The 19,354-nt window shown below is 40.7% G+C and overlaps 1 protein-coding gene across 1 annotated transcript in view; it reads right to left on the minus strand.

The window, feature by feature from the left end:
* Positions 1 to 19,354, minus strand: part of SND1 (staphylococcal nuclease and tudor domain containing 1) — a 407,925-nt gene that overhangs the window by 343,384 nt on the left and 45,187 nt on the right. Inside the window, exons 8-10 of the mRNA XM_008705837.2 lie at positions 19,089 to 19,195; positions 16,690 to 16,780; positions 4,496 to 4,609 (exon numbers count right to left, since the gene is read on the minus strand). Of these exons, the coding sequence (XP_008704059.2) occupies positions 4,496 to 4,609; positions 16,690 to 16,780; positions 19,089 to 19,195 (312 nt within the window). The remainder of the gene's footprint in view (positions 1 to 4,495; positions 4,610 to 16,689; positions 16,781 to 19,088; positions 19,196 to 19,354) is intronic.

The raw sequence follows: 19,354 nt of genomic DNA on the forward strand, positions 1-19,354 counted from the left end.
TTGATCATGCTGTTTTGTCCAGAGCCCTTCCTCTGGCTGCATTACAAAGTAACCAAAAAAAGAGGAGTGGAAGTATACAGTTAGCCTTGGGCAAAACCACCTTGCCTTCATGTATGATTTAAGAGAAAAGAACTTGTCTCTGTGTTCAAAAAAGGAAAATCCCAATTTGCCCAACTATCCCCACAATGTAGAAATGTCTCAGAAGATCTATTTAAGTTGATGACAGGTTATTAGAGTTTTTAGGGTTTGGGGAAGATAAACATTAGAAGAATCTCCCCTTCCTTAACTTGAAGGGCAAACCCCATTGGGTCGTCATCTGGGAGCTTGTAGGGAGGCCCAGCCCACAGCAGGAGTCAAACCTGCCATCTGCCTGCCCTTGAGGAAGCTCATGCAAAGACTTTCCCTTCCCTCTTCACCTACTCCTCCAGTTCTTTAACCTGCACCTTCTCCCACTCTGCTCCAATACCATAAACTGTCGGATTAGTTGTTTCCCTGTTTCAAGTCAATGATCTCCAGAAGCAGAAGACCATCTCTCCATGTCTCACTCAAAGACCTCCACGGTCCATCCATCGTCTCCAAACAATCCTTAAGCAACCCACATTTCTGTAACTACAAGACCATTCCAATTCCTGAAATACATCCAACATTTTCACTGGAGATTCTTATCAGCCCTGTTCTAACTACAACAGCCACATATTCTTGTGCACAAGGGCACTGGCCAAGGGGACAGAGGCTGAATGGGAGCTGAACTGCAGCCACCATTCTGCTTGCCAAGCCACATGCCCTGACAAGAGGCTGCCTGAAAGAAGGAGCACCCCTCTCTAATTTGCACAAGGGAGCCCCATGGGCTAAAAGAGGCCCCGGCCCCAACATCTATGCCTTGAGTACTTTACTGGACTCCCCTTGTAGTTACAAGAATGGTTTTTAATATTCCTTACTGCATACCAACCAAAGACTCCAAGGAGATGCCTGCTTTCCCAGTCATTACATACATATAGTTACGGCCTCACTGGGATTCCCCAGGTAATTTTTATTCCTACGCCCATATTGTAAATCTCTGGTAACTTTAAGGTAAGCAGAGAGCAGAGTTCTGGGGAATTCTTTAAGCAGAAAGGCAAACACTCTGAATCCTCCTGTATAGAGACTGCTAAAGCAACATCCCAAGTTCTCCTTCCGTACTCCTTTCGTCCCCAGGCCCTTGGTCAATTGGGGCTTAGCAAAAGAAACTCCTTCCTGCAGATGAGTTTTCATCTAGCATGATCTTCTCTTATAAATGCAAATTACTTTCATGTTTTGTAAATGCAAGCCACCAACGCAAGAGTACTCAAATCCAAACATGCCACTGCCGAGTTTAAAATTCTTCACACAAAAATCTAAAAGTATGGCACACGTTTTCAGCATGTGGCCCCTGCCCAACTCCCAAGACCATTTCTTACTACTTCCTAGAATTAACTACCCTCTACTCCAGTCATAGTCTCTCTCTTTACAAGTATCCTCAGATGTTCACAAGCATGCATGATCTGGCCCTGCCTACATTTTGTCCCACACAGGCATCATATCATGCACTATCCACAGTGGCCATCCATTCCCTCTTCCCAAATTCACCCAACTCTTGTCATTACTGCTATCTCGGTCAGAAACTGTCTTCTCCCCACATTTTACCTAGCTCAGTCCTAGTCACCCTTGAGACTTTACACATCACTTCCTCCAAGAAGCCTTCCCAGATTACACATTCTTATACACTCTAAACTTTTCTTTCATAACATTTCACATAAGTGAAATTACTTGCGTATTTCCCCTACTAGGTTCTAAAGTTCCATGAGGATGATTCCATGAAAGTTTATTCCCTGCTGCATCCCCAGCATAGCATCTGGTGCAAAGCAGATACCCAGTGAATACTTCTCAATGATGACAAACCCAAACCCATTCATTTTAATTTCTAAATCTATGCTGTCCATTACAGAAGCCGCCACCAACGATGGCTGTTGAGCTCTAGAAATACGCTAGAACAAACTGAAATGTGTTCCAAGTATAAAACATATACCAGATTTCAAAGACTTAGGAAAAATCAAATTAAGTAAAACATCTCATTAACTTTTTACATTCATTAAATGTTGAAATGAGGGGCACCTGGGTGGCTCAGTCGGTTGAGCGTCCTTGATTTTTGTTCAGGTCATGATCTCAGGGTCGCGAGATCGAGCCTTGCTTCGGGCTCTGCGCTCAGCGGGGAATTGGCTTGACGTTCTCTCCCTCTCCCTCTCCCTCTCCCTCTCCCTCTCCCCCTCTCCCTGCCTGTGTTAGAGCACATGCGGGCACACTCTCTAAAATAAATAAATCTTTTTTTTAAAAATGTTGAAATGATATTGTTTTGGATATGTTAGGTAAAATAAAATGTATTAAAATTGATGTCTTTAATATAACTACTAGGCAATTTTAAATAACAAATAAAGCTCATATTTGTGGCTTGCATTATAGATCTATAGAGCATTGCTGGTCTAGAAGTGCCCTTTCTTCCATCCGCCAACTTCTCATCAGTGAACACGCAACAGGTAAGCTAGTTGCTCCTGGGGAGACCTCCCTGAGTGCCCACCGTGACTGGTGCTTCACGGCACCCTCCACCATTGTATTCCAAGTACATTATGTTAACTTATTTCTTATGTGCTGCCTCATTAAAATCTTTCAAAGGAATTTAAGAAATAAGAAAAATCATTACTCATTTGACCTAAGCCATATATTATAGACTCTTGCAGCTGAGCCTTACTTCACACTTTCTTAAAATGGAGTAAGATCTCAGAAGCGAACAGAAGTTAAAATAAGATAAAAAATAAGACACAACCTACCTTCATAAAGAACAAGGAATTCCATAAACGAGATCCTGCCTAAACTAGGGAATATATTCCAACAACTTCCCATTCTCTACTAGGCTAAGGGAAAAATCCATCCATTACCCCCTGAGTTCCAAAGGATCCTGGAAAAACTAAAAATTCTCAGCAGTATTCCTACTACTCCTGAAAACCTGCTATTCACCCTACCTAAGCTCCAGCACCCCCACCCTCCCTAAAAACTGCTTGAAATTCAGCTACATAGTCTACATTACCATAATGCTGTGGCCAATGATGCAGGCACAAAAATTAACGCTCAAGAATTTCAAAGTTGTGGTTGCTGTGGGAACCTTAATTCCAACTGCACGGCACAGATGCGAATCGTGGAGTACTCCCAATACTGATAAAACTGGAGACGTCTATTTACTCTGTGCAATGAGGCACAGCTACAGTTACTGCAAGAACCTTATTTTGGCATTCCTAGGCTTTCATGCATTTAAATTCTCAACCTTACCACAATATCATTTACCGCATTAAAGTGCCTCCTCTGTAGGGGGGAAAAGAGAATGAACTGATTGGCCAGACATTCAAAGAAGCCATCCTTTATATGTTTCTTATGCACGATCTGATTCAAAAGACAATCATGATATTTTTATTTTACTCTTACGGGCTGTCTGTAAACTCTCATGCAAATGAAAACAGGGCATGAATTTCAACTTGTAAATGCACCAAGACATGTGTACGTGCAAAACATCAGAAGAGCAAATTTCCTGTCTTTAGAACTACAAAAGGGATAAATTAAAGCACAGAGCACTAATGTCAACCACGCTGTGCTTAATTTCTGAAAACTAGCCGAACACCTGCCTGGGGCACCGGCTCTCAGAGTAGACCCGGTTCTATAACCAGTTCCACACTGCAGTTATCAGAGGATAAAAAGTAAGACTTGGAAAGAGGTCTGTAAAAACAAGATATAACCAAACAAACGAATTCAAGAGAAACTTCAATCCCTATCTTCAAGCTCTCCTAACAATGGAAAGAAAAGGCCCAGAAAATGTAAAACAAAACTGCCTGCAAACTACCAACTCCTATAGTTTTTCATCCTAAGCATTTCTCAAAATTGATATACCCCAATCACACATACTGGTTAGGCAAGCACCTTTGCTGCCAAAAGATGCAACCAATAGTATGAAACAGTGTAACCAGTAATTATAGTTATCACTTGCAACAGATGAAGCAGGTGCCCCAGAGAATATGTATACCGAGACTCATTTCTTCCTCGAACGAAACATATGGAACTTTCAAATCAAAATGACCAGGCCCTATAATCATGCACGTGAGATACAGACCTTCTCCTCTCCTTACTTTCAGAGAAATAAAATCTTGTTAATACATGAAACTTAACCACTGCCCACCTATCCCAACCCTAACTCCTCTCAAATCCCTTGGGGGAATGCCAGCAACGCCTGCCCAAAACGAAGCAGAGCAGTGAGTGTGGTTCAGCAGAAACCAGCGCCTGCCCGAGGATAGCTGGGCTGCAGACATTAGGAAACAATACTCTGGAAATTGAAAATACCGTCTTTTAGCATTCTCACACATATGTACCATGTGTAAGTATTCTCCAGCATCTTCCCTTCGGTTTTTGAAAAGAGGCTCCACTGCCTCCCTATTCTCACCTGCATGTTCTCCCCTTCCAGCCTCGGTGGTCGGATACTGGACAGGTGGATGGTCTTGTAGTCACCAGAGTTCAGTTTCACAACAATGGCATCTGCATTCAGCACCTGCATCACCTGTGGGCAAAAGGCAAAAATGCTTAAACCTGCTCCGATAGCCCAGATCTCACAGCACACATGCAAGGAGCAAGGCCCACCACAGTCACAGGGAGAAAAGTCAGATCAATAGCCATTTGGGGGCAGATCCAACACCATGCTTCACAGTGCGATGATGCTGGAGGAAACGATGCTATAATTATCAGTCCCCAAAGACCTTATTATGATTTCTCAATGAGGCAGAATCTATATCATTCATAAAAAATGATCTTTTTTATCTTTTGCCCTGACCAAAACTTGTGGTTAACTACAAAGCTTACTGGAAACCTAGTCTCTATGTTAGTCAAGATATTATTTGAAACAGGTTCTAAACTAAATCAAATCCCTATCTCAATGTGAATCTAGGAAAAGAGACAAGGGCTGAATTGGAAGATATCAGCACTAGATAAGAACCAAAATAGGACGCCCCAAAAGAGAGCAGAAAAATCAAAGACAAGTGAAGGGCAAAAAGAACTGTCATCAGAGTGTGGGAAAAGAGAGGCTCAGGTGTTAATCTCAGGGCAGAAACATTAAATTGCTAAGGTATTACTTCAACTACTCTGAAAGTCAACTTTTCAGAGCACAACTATGGGCAACTTTGTTTTAGACCCCAATACCGGTAACAGTGGAGCCCACTCCCAGCTAAAGATGATTAACTTCCACTCTTGGGTAACCTACAAGGATATCTATTCAAAGGCCAAAAGCACAAATATTCCTCTGGGGAGGTTATTAGAACATTCCGCCAATGTGTACAGAATGAAACGGCATTGAAACCAGCCTAGGGCCACATCAGGGTTATGACTAGAACCCATAATTCAGCTAGCAGTCTACAATTCATTCAATTATACTCAGAGCCTGTTGTTACAAGGCTGTTTGGGTTTTTTGTTTTTTGGTGCTTTATTTTTTTTTAAATAATACTTTTCTACAAGGTAGCTATTGACTACACATCACTGTCACCATCCACTTTGTTTGCAGAATCAAAACCAACTCTTCCAGGCTTCAATCAGGCCCCATCTGGAGCCAACAGGCAGCTGAACAAACTACAGGGTCAGCTGCCACAGTGAGGGCAGACTCGCAAAATTTCCCTTCTCTTTCATGTAAGAAACAAAAGGAGCTAGACTCTCCTTTGCTATGGTGGATATCACACTGATAAGTATCCTAAAAGAGCCCTAACTATTCCCTGAAGGCTTCACATCTTTTAAAACAGAATACATCCATTTACTTGCAGACTCTTCCAAAAATGGCTATCCTCTACCTTTCCCAAAGAATCAGCCAACCACACACCAAAAAGAGTAAAGACTGACTGAAGGGACAATCTGAAGGAAGAGCAAAAACCAAAAGCCAAGTGAGAAATTATACATGACAGGAAATAGCAGGAAAAAAGTGCCATCAGACAGAATGAATGAAAAAAGAAAGAGGACAGTTGGAATCAAGCTGTAGTCCATGGAAGTCTGACTATATGGCTGGCAGATGGGAAGACATCCCTGGGTTTTACCACCACAAGTAATAGAAAGCAAGTGTAGGGAAAAACAGGCCAGTGACCAGAAGAGTAATAACAGGTCTGAGAAAGAAAGGGGTAGATGAGGAGAGCGGGTATTTTTAATTTTCAAATATTAAGATTTGAAAGATTAACCTGCAAACCTCAACGTGGCAAAAGACCAGTCTCAAATAGCCACTACCATTCTGCTTTAACCTTTCTGACAGATCCTGAGAACCGCAAAAGCTAAACACTAAAACCCAGACAGCCAGAACCCAAAACTCACCTGGTCAGAAAAAATTAGTGAAGCCCAAGGGCAATGAAAAGCATGATCTGTGGTCACATGAGGACCACAAGGTCAGGGCTGGTTACCTGGGTAAGGGTGGTGGAGAAAGTCTACCGGACCCTCCAAAGCAAAGAATAATCACACAGAACTTAAGAACAGTCCAGAAGGTATAACCAAAAATACAGATTCACCAACTGAAAGGAAAAGAGTACATCTTGTTCCCATCACCATCTAGACAGATTAATGCCAAGCAAAAATGCCCATCACAATGCAATCTTCCTCCCACTCCCTAAAGATACCAGTAGTGCCTTGGACAACTGAACAGAAGAAAAAGAACACAGCTAATAATTTCTCTAACCTTCAAAATCCCACATTTGGGTAAAAGGAGACATATCATAAAATGGATGACAAAACTTTCGTGTGGTGAAGTATCCATGATACAGGCTATTCTGTTATCCTACCTTCAAACCAAGGAGAAGAAAAATTCCACAAAGCCCTACCAAGCAGAATAGCTACTAGAGCAAATCAATACTGCTCCTCCGCAAAGTTTAAGACATCATCTCGAATGCACACACCTCCCAGTATTTCTGAAATCTCAATGATGGACAGAGCTCTACATTCCTCTCACACCAGAACTAACTATTATTAAATTATCAAGTGCCAAAAACACAGGGAAATTCCCGTAATCAAGACATGAGAAATACCGAGATACTCTCCACTCCCTTGCCATGCTCAGAGAATAAAACCAGTGAAAGCATCAGAGTGCTCACACCTTCACCCCCTGATTACAGAACGCGAAGATCTGAGCATACCCCTGTGACGAGTTACTGGTATTCGTCACCCCTTAGAATGTGTTAGCGGCAGCAAATGGATTCTTAGAGCTGTAAACTTCAGGCCTCGGCAGCAGACTCTCTGCTCGGCATCTCCCTGATTAGAAACCTCCTCTTCAGGAACTGCACACTCTGACGCGGGCAACCTACCGAGGCTCGGCTTTCTGACGAAGACGTGTATGGTGAGTGCGCGTGTGTGTCAATGTGTGTATGTAAGTGGGGTTTATGACTTTTTATTCCTCTTTAAATTGTGTCATTACTGTCCAGAGAACAAGCAGCTCCTGAGCAGAGGCACGGAAGCAGCAATAAAATAGTGGTTATAGTCACGTACCGAGCGATAAGTAAAATGCAGAGGGGATTACTGCTCAAAGCCTGCTCATCAGCACCACTGCAGAGCACATTTCTAACTGTGACACTTCTTACGGTGCCTTCACCAGGCGAAGTCTATGTATGCCCACATCACTCACTCTCTCTACAAGCTGACGGACCCCTAATCACTCCACCCCTGTACACACCTACCATACCACACACTCCAGGAGATAACCTAAGGGACAGGAGCTTCTGCACAGCAAAAGTCACTAGCTGGATCACAATACAAGCCCTACATCCAATTTCTCCAACTCCTGCAGCCCACTTGTGAAAGGAAAAATGAGTGGCTTAATGATGATGAGTGCAGGCTAAGGGCTGCCACAAGTCAAGAGAACTGCAGAGTTCTGTCAGGGGCAAGGGACATCCATTCCTGTTTCTGGCCTGCTGCCACACTCCCCAGCTGCAGAGTCTGTCCACAGTGCTCACTGGGAGGCCAGGGGCTGCTACCGTTCAGCTTCCTCAACCCCTGCAGCATACATGAAATGAGCAAAAAGAGCCGACAACAGTTTCCTGAGCTACAGAGATCCTCAGAATAGCTCCCCAGATGCAACTACCAATACTCCCAAAGCTGCCTCAATTATCAGTGCTGGACAAAAATAAAAAGACCATCAGTGCAAACGGGGCTTCTCTGGGTCCCACCAAGGAGTGCCCTTGATGGGGTCATGGGGAATGGGACACCAAATACCCTTATCACTGTCTGAAATCATGACACCCAGCTACTTCTCCTGCTCCCTAAGGCTGTATGTTAGGTCTCTTCTCCCCCAAGCGCATCGTGGAAACACCACTGAAACAGCACCGGAAGTGGGTAAAAAGGGAGTACGCAGTAACTGCTTACAGCAATGGCCTGGAGCCGCCCCCAGAACGGTGCAGCGGCCACCCTGTACCCCCAACAATGTCTTCATGCGAATAATTCCAGGCACCTAAGCATGAGCAAGCAGACTAGTCGATAATAAGGACTTGAAAGGAGACCAGGCATCAGACAATTCCTAACAGATGGGGCACCCTACAACACACATGACCAGCATTCTGCAACACCGTCACGGTCATCAAAACCCAAGAAAGTCCGAGAGACTACCATATCCAAAAGGAGCCTAACAAGACATGACAACTAAATTTACTGTGCTATGCTGGATGAGATTCTGGAACAGAAAAACAGACTAGAGAAAAACTAAGGAAATTTGACTGAAGTATGGACTTCAGTTGATAATAACATACCAATATTGGTACACTAATTATAATAAATGTACCATACTCGTGTCAGGTTACAGAAAAAACTAGGAGGAGGGCAGTGGTAATGTGGGAACTCTGTACCATCTGCTCAATTTTTCTGTGAATCTAAAACTGTTCTAAAAAATAAAATCTCAATTGAAAAAAACAAGTAAGTATTTTTTACCAATCTCTTCTAATTTAACTTTATTTTCTTATCAGCGAATCAGTTTACCAACTTAAGCTACAAACCAAGTCTCGATCTCTTTTTGATTCAGAAGACACCTTCCTAACCAAACCATCCCCAGAACTTCCTCTTCACCTGAAAGCCCTATGACAGAAGTCCAGGAAATAGCTAGTATTTTTGTTGTTGTTGTTCTCTCCACATTACCAAATCCAAATGTAACGGAAAGTCTAGATAATACCAAAAATATTAAAACGTGGGTTTGCTTAAAAAACCATCTCAAAGAAGCATGACAATGAACTCCATTCAGAGCTATGACTAGAAGCACAGCAAAAAATGATCAGGGCCAAACCAAGTAAGTCTTAGAATCCACTGCATGCATCCATGAATAGCTTTAACCTGACCTTCAACATGGCACATGGCCACCAAGTCCAGAAAGTTGACTACTTAAGGGTAATCTTCCAGACACAGCCCTAGATGGTAAGCTCCTTGAAAGCAGCAACCACTTCTCATTCTTCAGTGTCTTCTCAAAGCAGAGGGCTCTGCTTGTTTAAGCGATCACTTGGTACAGAGAACCAAGCAAGATGCCTCTCACCAGGCAGGGCAATGAGAAGACTCCACCTCCTGAAAACATGCTGTCACTCGCCAGCCCTCCCACCACCCCTGAGTGTTATTCAGGTCTGTAAAATCTGCAAGGCCCAAGAATCCAGCAGCAAGGACAGGGAAGCCAAGCCACGTGCTCAGGGGACCATATGGCTACAAACAGCACAGATCAGCTAAAACGCCACAGGGAAGGCAGGCAGGAAACTGGCAAGCCGCGACAGGCACAAAAGTCTCAAGCCGGCTCAGCTAATCGCTGTGAAGTGAACATGCTTCTCCGCTAACCTGGAGAGACAAGGAGAGCCCTCCCTTACATCTCCTTCCTTAAGAAGTGAAACAGCTTAAGCAGAGGATGGGAAACATTCTTTCAGCAGGCTACATGTATCAAGACAATACTTTGTTGATTTCAAGTTCCTCAGAAGTGAGACTCTTGGCCAACACATCTCACCTACAGCATCAGTTCCAGAAATCACCTATACAGCCCAAGAGGCACCCAGTTCAAAAGTTCATAGGTTATCTTTTGCAGGCTTTTCAAGCCATTTAGCTGTTCCCTATACAATTAGTTTCTAGAAGACAGGGCAGGTGACTACTAAAGAGAGAACCATTATTTGTTCTAGCCTTACAGTCATATGAGCCTCAGAGCAGAATCCTTCAGCAAAAACTTGCAGGACTGTCAGACTATGTCTGTGAAGTCCCAGGGCACCTTAGGACCCTTTTAGGTTACCTTGAAAAAATAGCACAGTATTAACAGACATTTTAAACCAGGTAAAAGGACTACAAAATGGCAGTTGGGTTCTAGGTTATGAAAAGAAATGCAGGTCATTTTTTTCCTTTTGGATGTAAAGTGGATATCCCATGCTCTACAACTGGGGATCGCAAACTATGACCCAAGGGCCATCTAGCCCACTGCCTACTGTTGTGAATAAAGTTTTGCTGGAACACAACCATGCTCATTCATTTACATAACATCTATAGCCTGTTTTCTTGCTACAGTAGAAGAGTCAAGTAGTTTCAACAGAGACTATATGGCCCACAAAACATATTTACTATATGGTCCTTTAAGAAAAAAGTTAGTCCACCTCTGTTCTACAACATATTAGAAAATGAACACACATAGGGCTATACATGGTTAACATTCCTAGAAAGCTGTTTAGCAAATGTGCTCTAAAACATTCCTGTGGAAATAAATGCCATTTACATAGAGATTTATTCCATTTTCTAAATAATGGAAAAATTATACACTATATGAATATCGACCTATTGGGGACTGGTTACATAAATTATGCAGTCTTACAATGGAACATTATGAACAAACTAAAGCAAGCTCAAACGTTTACTTTGGCACCCTCCCTAAATACCTTTAAACAAAAATAAAGGGATTTGAGGTGGGGAGACAAGTCCAATAGGATAAAGATAACAGGAGAGAAGAATATGGCAACAAAACATGAAAGCTAGAAAGAAGATGGATGAGTGGTAACAGACTCCACAGAAGCTGAATCCTGGCTAGTGATAAGAAAACACAATAGCCAGTCTGATTAATACTACAAACTTCCTCCACCTGCCAAGACGATGAAATTGTCAAATCAGGAATCTCAAGTGGAGATGAAAATGGGACCAAAACCTATGACTAGATTTCAAGATCTATACCATAAATCCCATATACAGGTTCGCTGTTTTAAACCCAGTGTTTGAGACTTTATTCCTAAATAAGAGAGATAAGCAAGGATCACCAGGTATCCAAGGAAAGCCTCTCATACAAAAAAATAAGGGACCAAAATAACCAAAGAGAATTAAAAACAACTTGGAAAATACACACTATGCAGGGAAAAGAAATTTTTCAAAAAATTATAATTAATTCCTCAGAAAGCTAATAGATGATATTTCATCTCTGAAACAAGTGATATTACTATTAAAAAATAACAAGAGAAAATAGACACATAAATCAACAGAATGGAATAAAGAGCCCAGAAATAAACTTACACTACATGGTCAATTAATCTACAACAAATAAAGAAAGAATATACAATGGAGAAAAGACAGTTTCTTCAGTAAATGGTGCTGGGAAAATTGGACAGCTACATGCAAAAGAAGGAAACTGAACCACTTTCTTCCACCAGACACAAAAATAAACTCAAAATGGATTAAAGACCTAAATGTAAGACCTGAAACCATAAAACTTCTAAAAGAAAACATAGGCAGTAATCTCTTGGACATCGAACTTAGCAATGGATCTGTCTCCTCAGGCAAGGGAAACAAAAGCAAAACGTAAACTACTGGGACTACATCAAGCTAAAAAGCTTTTGCACAGCAAAGGAAATCAAAAATGAAAAGGCAACCTCCTGAACAGAAGATATTTGCAAATGAACTGTTGATGAGGGGTTAATATCCAAAATACATAAAGAACTCAACAGAACACCAAAAACAATCCAATTTAAAAATGGACAGAGGACTTGAACAGGCATTTCTCCAAAGATAACATACAGATGGCCAACAGACACATGAAAAGATGCTCAACCTCACTCATCACCAGGAAAATGCAAATCAAAGCCACAAAGAGATACCACCTCACACCTGTCAGAATGGCTAAAATCAGAAACACAAGAAATAACAAGTGCCAAAAAGACAAGAAATAAGAAGTGTTGGTGAGGATGCAGAAGAAAGGGAACCCTCATGCATTAGTAGCAGGTATAAACCGGTACAGCCCCTGTGGAAAACAGGATGGAAGGTCCTCAAAAAAAAAAAAAAAATCAAAAATAGAAATACCATACAACCCAGTAATGACACCTCTGGGTATATTCAAAGAAAACAAAAACACTCATTTGAAAAGATATATGCACCCCTATGTTTACTGTAGCTTTATAACAGCCAAGCTATGGAAGCAACCTAACCACTGACAGATGAATGGATAAAGAAGATTTGGTATGTGTACATAGACACACACACACACACACACACACACACACACACACACTGGAACATTACTCCACCTTAAAGAGTGAAATCATGCCATTCACAACAACATGGATGAATGCTGGGGATATCATGCTGAGTGAAATAAGTCAGACAGAAAAAGACAAATACCACAGATTTCACTTACACATGGAATCTTAAAAAAACAAAAACAAAAAACACAACGGGTGAACAGGTAAACAAAACAGAAAGACTCATAAATACAGAGAACAAGTTGGTGGTTGCCAGAGGGGTGGGGGATGAGGGAAATGGTGAAGGCAAAATAGGTGAAGAGGTTATAAAATAAATAAATAATGAAAAGTACAGCATAGGAAATATAGTCAATGATAGTGTAATAACTTCATATGATGATGGATGATAACTACTCCTATCATGGTAAGCACTGTATAATGTACTGAATCATCGAGGCACTATGTTATACCCCTGAAACTAATGTAATAATGTATGCCAACTACACTTCAATAAAAATAAATAAAGAACCATTCAGAGAACAACAACAAAAAAAAGCAAGCTCTTAAAGTACAATATCATAAATGAAATACTCAGTAGCAGGGCCAAAAGGTAACTATGAAAAAATTTAGAAAGAACAAGAGACAAAGATGAAAAACAGGAGGAAAAAATTAGAAGACCAGTCAAGAAAGTCAAACATCTGTTAGAAAATAGCAAAGAAACTTGCTGGAAATCAACAACAAAAAATAGTTGAAGTTCCCAGACCCAAAGGGCTAAAAATTAAAAAGCATAATATGCTCGCACATGGCTAAACACAGTGCACCACTGTGAAATTTCAGGATTAAAAAAATATGTGAAGACTTCACAGAAAGAAAAAAAAATCATATAAGGATGAGGAATTAGAATGGTATCAGGCCACTTAAAAAGAAAAAAAAAACAAAAACAAAAACCAGAAAACAAAAAAAATCTCTAATAGCTAAATGACAGTGGAGCAATACCTTCACAATTCTGAAGGAAAAGAACTCCTAACATAAAATTCTATATCCGGCTAAACTATTGATCGAGTGTAATTATGAAATAGACATAAAAAGTCTCAAAACATTTACCTGCCAAGCACTCTTCCCAAGAAGCTAGAGAATGTGTGCCACCAAAATAAAGTAGTAAATGATAAAGAAGCCATGGGATCCAGCAAACATAGCTCCAACCCAGAGTAAGGCAAAGAAAACCCCAGGAAAATGGTGAAGATATCCAAAGAGGACAGCTCTATAACAATGAAAAAAGAAGAACAAAAGAACTAGTCCAGATTGGTACAGGTCACAAGGCTACTGGAAAGTATTATTGAAAAAGATAAAATTAACAGGCTGAATCGATGTCTTAAGAGGAGATTTAGAGAGGCAGAGTCTGGGGGTCAAATTCATAAGTACATAAAAAAATACATAAACTTTTAAAATTATTAAATCCAGGGTAAACAAAAAGTTCTGCAGAAAATGAAACGTAATCATAATATATCAAAAGGCTCAGTGGTAATTAGCATTTACGAAGTAAAGACTGAACCAGAATTAGGATGGAGTCCTATTGGAAGGATTAGGGAGAAGTATATGCACACCCATGTGAATCTTCATCTTCCATGGTATGATGGAAAAGGGTCATTCCTAACACTGAAAAATTAAGAAAGAACGATATAAACATTTTATTCAAAGATATGGATCAGCCAAGAATTGAAAATGGGATGGGGAAAACGGACTAGTACACTTCTTAATAAGCCCATAGAGTTCTTTAAATTTTTATGCATTAGAAATAAAAACTTACAAACTTGAAAATTATATACAAAAGAATACAGCTCAGTACTACTCCAAAGTGGCTGCCCGTCTGCAATGAGAGAAGGAGCTTGTACCAGAACATAAATCAACCACATCACTGAGAACATTGCTGACATTTTTTCTGTAGCAAGTTCTTCCTATGAAAGAAGCAATGCCTTGATTTACATTCTGGCTCGAGCTCCTTATATTCTATCAAGGCACTCTGAGCAGGACTGGTAGAGATCAAGGGTCAGCATACTTTTCTGTACAGGGCCAGATCGCAAACATCTTAGGCTTTTGCAGGCTGTATGGTCTCTGCCACAACTACTCACCTCTGCCACTGTATCGCAAGAACAGCTACAGACAACATGTAAACGAACAACGTGGCTATGATCCAATTTATTCATGACACTGATATTTAAATGTCTTATCATTTTCATGTGCCACAAAACCTTTTTCTATATAAAACCCATCCATACTTCACAGGCCATACAAAACAAGCAGTGGGCCAGACATGGCCCAGGGGCCACAGTCGGCCAACCCTGGGACAGACGGTATAATAAACTTTTTTTTAAAAAAATGCTGTGTGATAGTAGTTTTATCCAGTATGAGTTTTTTCTTCTCCTTTTTATGCTTTTCTCCTATTTTAAAAAATAATAATAATACTAAAGAATATCTACAACTCAAGAAGTTTTAAAACCATTTATCCACCTATAAGTACATCTCTCTCCCTACTCTCTGAGCAGGCCTATATCCAAATGACCTAAATTTATATTAAAGATACTACAGGAGAATGGCTATTCTCCATAATCCTCAGACGGTTTTCAGAGGCAATTTCCTCTATTCTGCCATTTTAACAAACAAAATTTCATTGTAATGAAAAAAGCCTCACTGTTTTAAAACACAACAAACATATCCTGGAATCCTAGATTTAAAGAGGAAATGTGCCAGCTCTTTTCTAGTTATCAATGAAGTCATATCTAAGAAAAATACAAAGCTACTGATTCAATCATCTAATCTTTTGAATTTCTTCCTTCAGCAATGCATTAGAGTTCCCCAACCAGCAAAGGCCCAAAATCTTTCAAAATCTTCTGGGTTTCTCTATCAACTCAGTTGCAACTGAAGAGGGGCCAGAAGGGACAGTACAAGATAACGGGACCTTCCTAAGTCTCATCTACATCACTAATATCACTGCCTCTCAAAGTGTTAGGGAAAACTGGAAGGCCTGGCTCCCTTGTTGAGTGAATGATCACCCTTTCACCGTATGTCTATAGTCTTAGAACAGAACAGATTACGGGAAACATAAGCAGAAGCAAGTAAGTCCCAGTTAGGTAGAACAACCATGTCCAAGTTTTCAAGCTAGTACGATTCTCACACAGAAAGGAAGCAGGGGTCCATTCTGGTCTGTACCAAGACTTGGAAAGTGCATGGGGAGTATCCATCCAGGAACTATGCCCACCATCCCGCTAATGTCCACTAAAAGACCCAATTATGGCTATCTTGACAGCTGCTTAGAGACCACCTACTACAAGAAGCAGAGAAGACACTTGAGCACTCTGTGATTTACTGCTCTGGGCATCATAAAAAAGAAAGTGAAGAAATTCAGCCAATTCCTCAGAGACTGTTAAAATTTTACCATTCTAAGAGAAATCAATCTAGGATTTTTCAGGCTGACAGTGCCACCTAGTGGCTTTCCATCTTAAACTCATTTGGGGCAGCCACCTCTAGCGGATACAGATACGTTAATTAACCTCTTCTAGTTCATAAAAACAAAGCTTCCAACATCTCTTGCCAAAAGTAAAAACAGACTGGAAAACATCACAGCATTTCGAGAAAATGAGGAAAACAGGTCTACCACCCAAGGTACCAAACCCAACAACCTAGAAAAAATACAGCACTGTTGCTGGACCCAAACAATCTATTCAACAGCACTAGCTCCTGTCAAAGGAATCCATCCCGGTACACTTCAGGAGAATGCTCAGAAACACACATCACATGAGAAAAAACTCAAAACCATCGGAGTCCCAAAACAGACAGAAAAGAAACTTGAGGTCACATATGCTTTGAAATAGGAAATCGAAGAAAAAGCCATTTGTCAGGCAGTCAGAAAGAGGTCCTAAAATGGGAGAGAGATTCCAAGACGGCAACATCTACAACTTTCATGAACTTCTAAATGAAGTTATGCACATTCATGACAAGAAAGCTCTTATGGTTTCTAAGTCCCTTGCAATAAACACACGCATGCATGCAATCACTGCACATACATGCACACACCACTGGCTTGCCTTAAAATAGAAATGCTTCAGCTCTGGCTTCATTGTTCAGATCTTCTTTGTATTATCACTAGCTGACAATGTCCACCATGCACCTTAAGATGCCAAGAATGACTCACCTTGGCAACAAACTGCTTGTCCTTCTGGTCCAAGTTAGCAGTGGGAGCCACATAGTCTCTCCATATTCTCAGCCTGCGTTCCTTGGCAAACCTGGCAACAAAAACAAGGATGCAAAAATCATTTAGACAGAATAGGTCAGCAAATGGAATCCGCCATCACCATGGGAGCAAACAGTACAGAATCCTCCTCTACCTCATAGACAAGACACCCAAGAGAAAGGCCACCTGTGAAACCAGAACAAAGTGTGAAAACCACAGGAAAGAGTGTACAGAAGCTGGAACTGTCCAAGATACATACAGACCATGTGCCCTCGGCTGGCAGGCCGGGGTCTAGGTGTGCACTTTTTCGAGCCCAGACTACAGGCCCATCTTGAATGAGCTCTTGAGCTTATCCAGTCTCTCCTGAGGGACTACTAAATGCCAGGCGCGGGAATGACAACCACAGAGCAACTGCTCTCTGAAGTGGGAAGAACACCCACATCTAAACAAACAAATACAATTTTTAAACACACAGGCCTGCTCAATTTCCATTTGAATTAAAAAAAAAAAGCAAGCTCATCAGCTAACCAAATCTTACGCGAGAGACGAGAACAAAATGGTCTCTGTAGTGCATCTAAAGAAGAAAAGGGACAAGAATCCAATAGAAGTTCGCTGATAAAAGTGAAAAAACGGTGTTGGCAGACATTTGTTTTACAGGACCAAAACCATTACGAATTTTTTCAGCCAGGCTGAGAGCAAAATGGAATATGTGCAAAGATTTTAAAAAACCAGTGAAGAGCTATATTTTCAAATACAGTTTTTGTGTTTTATATTTACAAAAGTCTTTACAAATAAATGGATACATGTGCAAGGGAAAGGAATTCTTATTTCTGAAAACAGTACTGCAATCTTTTTTTAAAGGCAGCACTGCAATGAGAAAGAATCAGTTGTAAAATACATAAAATACTTTGACAGAGATTTAACAACGCAAGCAGGTCAAATTCAGCATGCAAAAGACCAGGCAAGTAATCACATATTACGGAACCACGATTTGCATTCCTTGGTCTAAACCTGTGTTCTAATGATGAGCACTCTTAAAAATCCATAAAATCTACAGATGCTATAAAACATGTAGATACTACTGCCATTGTACTCGCTTTCTTCAAAGAGAGGCAGGAACTTAAAGAATGCAAAAAGAAGTATCAACGAAAATTATATTTAGAATAACGGACTCACAGGATTTTCTGAACAACAACAAAAAATTTTGAGCATCACAGTATAATCAGAGGTATTTGGAACACTGTATTGGGTAAGAATATTTAATCTTTTGAATTTAATTGTGGAACATCAAGACTAAAAAACCATATTCAATTTTTTAAATCAGATATGCCATATCTAATGGCCCAGATTAAAAATCTACTTTTATAAAAAGTTTCAAGTCTTTCTGCTCATAGGCACAGAAGGATGTGAAAGACTCAAGGGAAGAAAACTACACTCATCCAGTTCACGTTCTTGCACATCTCTTAGCTGTGTGCCTCAAAGGCCAAAAACAGGAAGCTGTCAAGACTATTACAACTTTATGACTGTGAAGTAAGTCATACAACACATCTCGAGAGTGGATCACTGTCATCAGCTGGTGCGTCTTCTGCCTAAATGTATCCTGGGAAATGGTGGCTGGGGCTTTCCCCAAGCATCATCTCTATTCATCTACTCTTGCTACCTGCTTCATTTTCTTCCATTTACCCCACCAAGTGAACGAAGTTCACCTACACCCGGATATTCTTGACCTTGACACTTGAAATAGCCACCCAATTTTTGGAATATCCAAGTACTGTTTTTCTAGAAATAAGTTATTTTCTACATATTCTTTAACCACAAGGCACCTAGCTAAAAATGTGACAGCAGCACCTCACAGTTACATTAACATTTTTAATTAAAACATGCTTCAATAAATGAGCGCATGAGGCCTCACAGTAACATTGAATGGTCCTGTTTTAGGACCCACAGGCTCTATCTTTCCATTATACCCTTGGCTCCAGCCTACCTGTTTGGTAGTAGCTGATGAGTAACTACATCATCTTCAAATGAGTCTCAAGTTTATTTCATTGAAACGCCTAAAGCCCAGAGTTTCAGTGAGGGGCTTGAGGAAAAGGGTGACCCAGAAACATTAAAGCAGCAAATCTGGTGAAGAACAATTTCTGAATAAAAATCTAGCCCTTACTGTATAGCAGTGAATCAGACAACCCAATTCTAAGTAAGCAACTCCTCTATGAGATCTTAGCCTCTTTTGAAATTTCCTTAATCCTTTACTGAAATGTAACAAATACTGATATAGATAGGTGAGAGAAGATCACAAGATTTCTTTCCCTAAAGATCCTAAACAAGATCCTTGGCTGGAAGGCTTCCCTGACAGACCTTACCTCTCAGCTGCCCTCAGCTTTTCTGCGCCCCGAGTATAAACTGCAATCGACCAATCCACACAGCGTGCAAAACCTTCCTTCAGGAGGAGCTCTGTGATGTTGCCATTCTGAAAAACAAGGCACATGAGAAAGCAGGCACAAGAGAATCCATTTCTCTAGACTTCTGACACAATCAACAGCCACAATCCATGCTGCAGTTCATATTAAAAAAAGGAAAGGAAAGGAAGGGAAGGGAAGGGAAGGGAAGGGAAGGGAAGGGAAGGGAA

The sequence above is a fragment of the Ursus maritimus genome, unplaced genomic scaffold (assembly GCF_017311325.1).
Source record: "Ursus maritimus isolate PB19 unplaced genomic scaffold, ASM1731132v1 scaffold_3, whole genome shotgun sequence".
Lineage (NCBI taxonomy): Eukaryota > Metazoa > Chordata > Mammalia > Carnivora > Ursidae > Ursus > Ursus maritimus.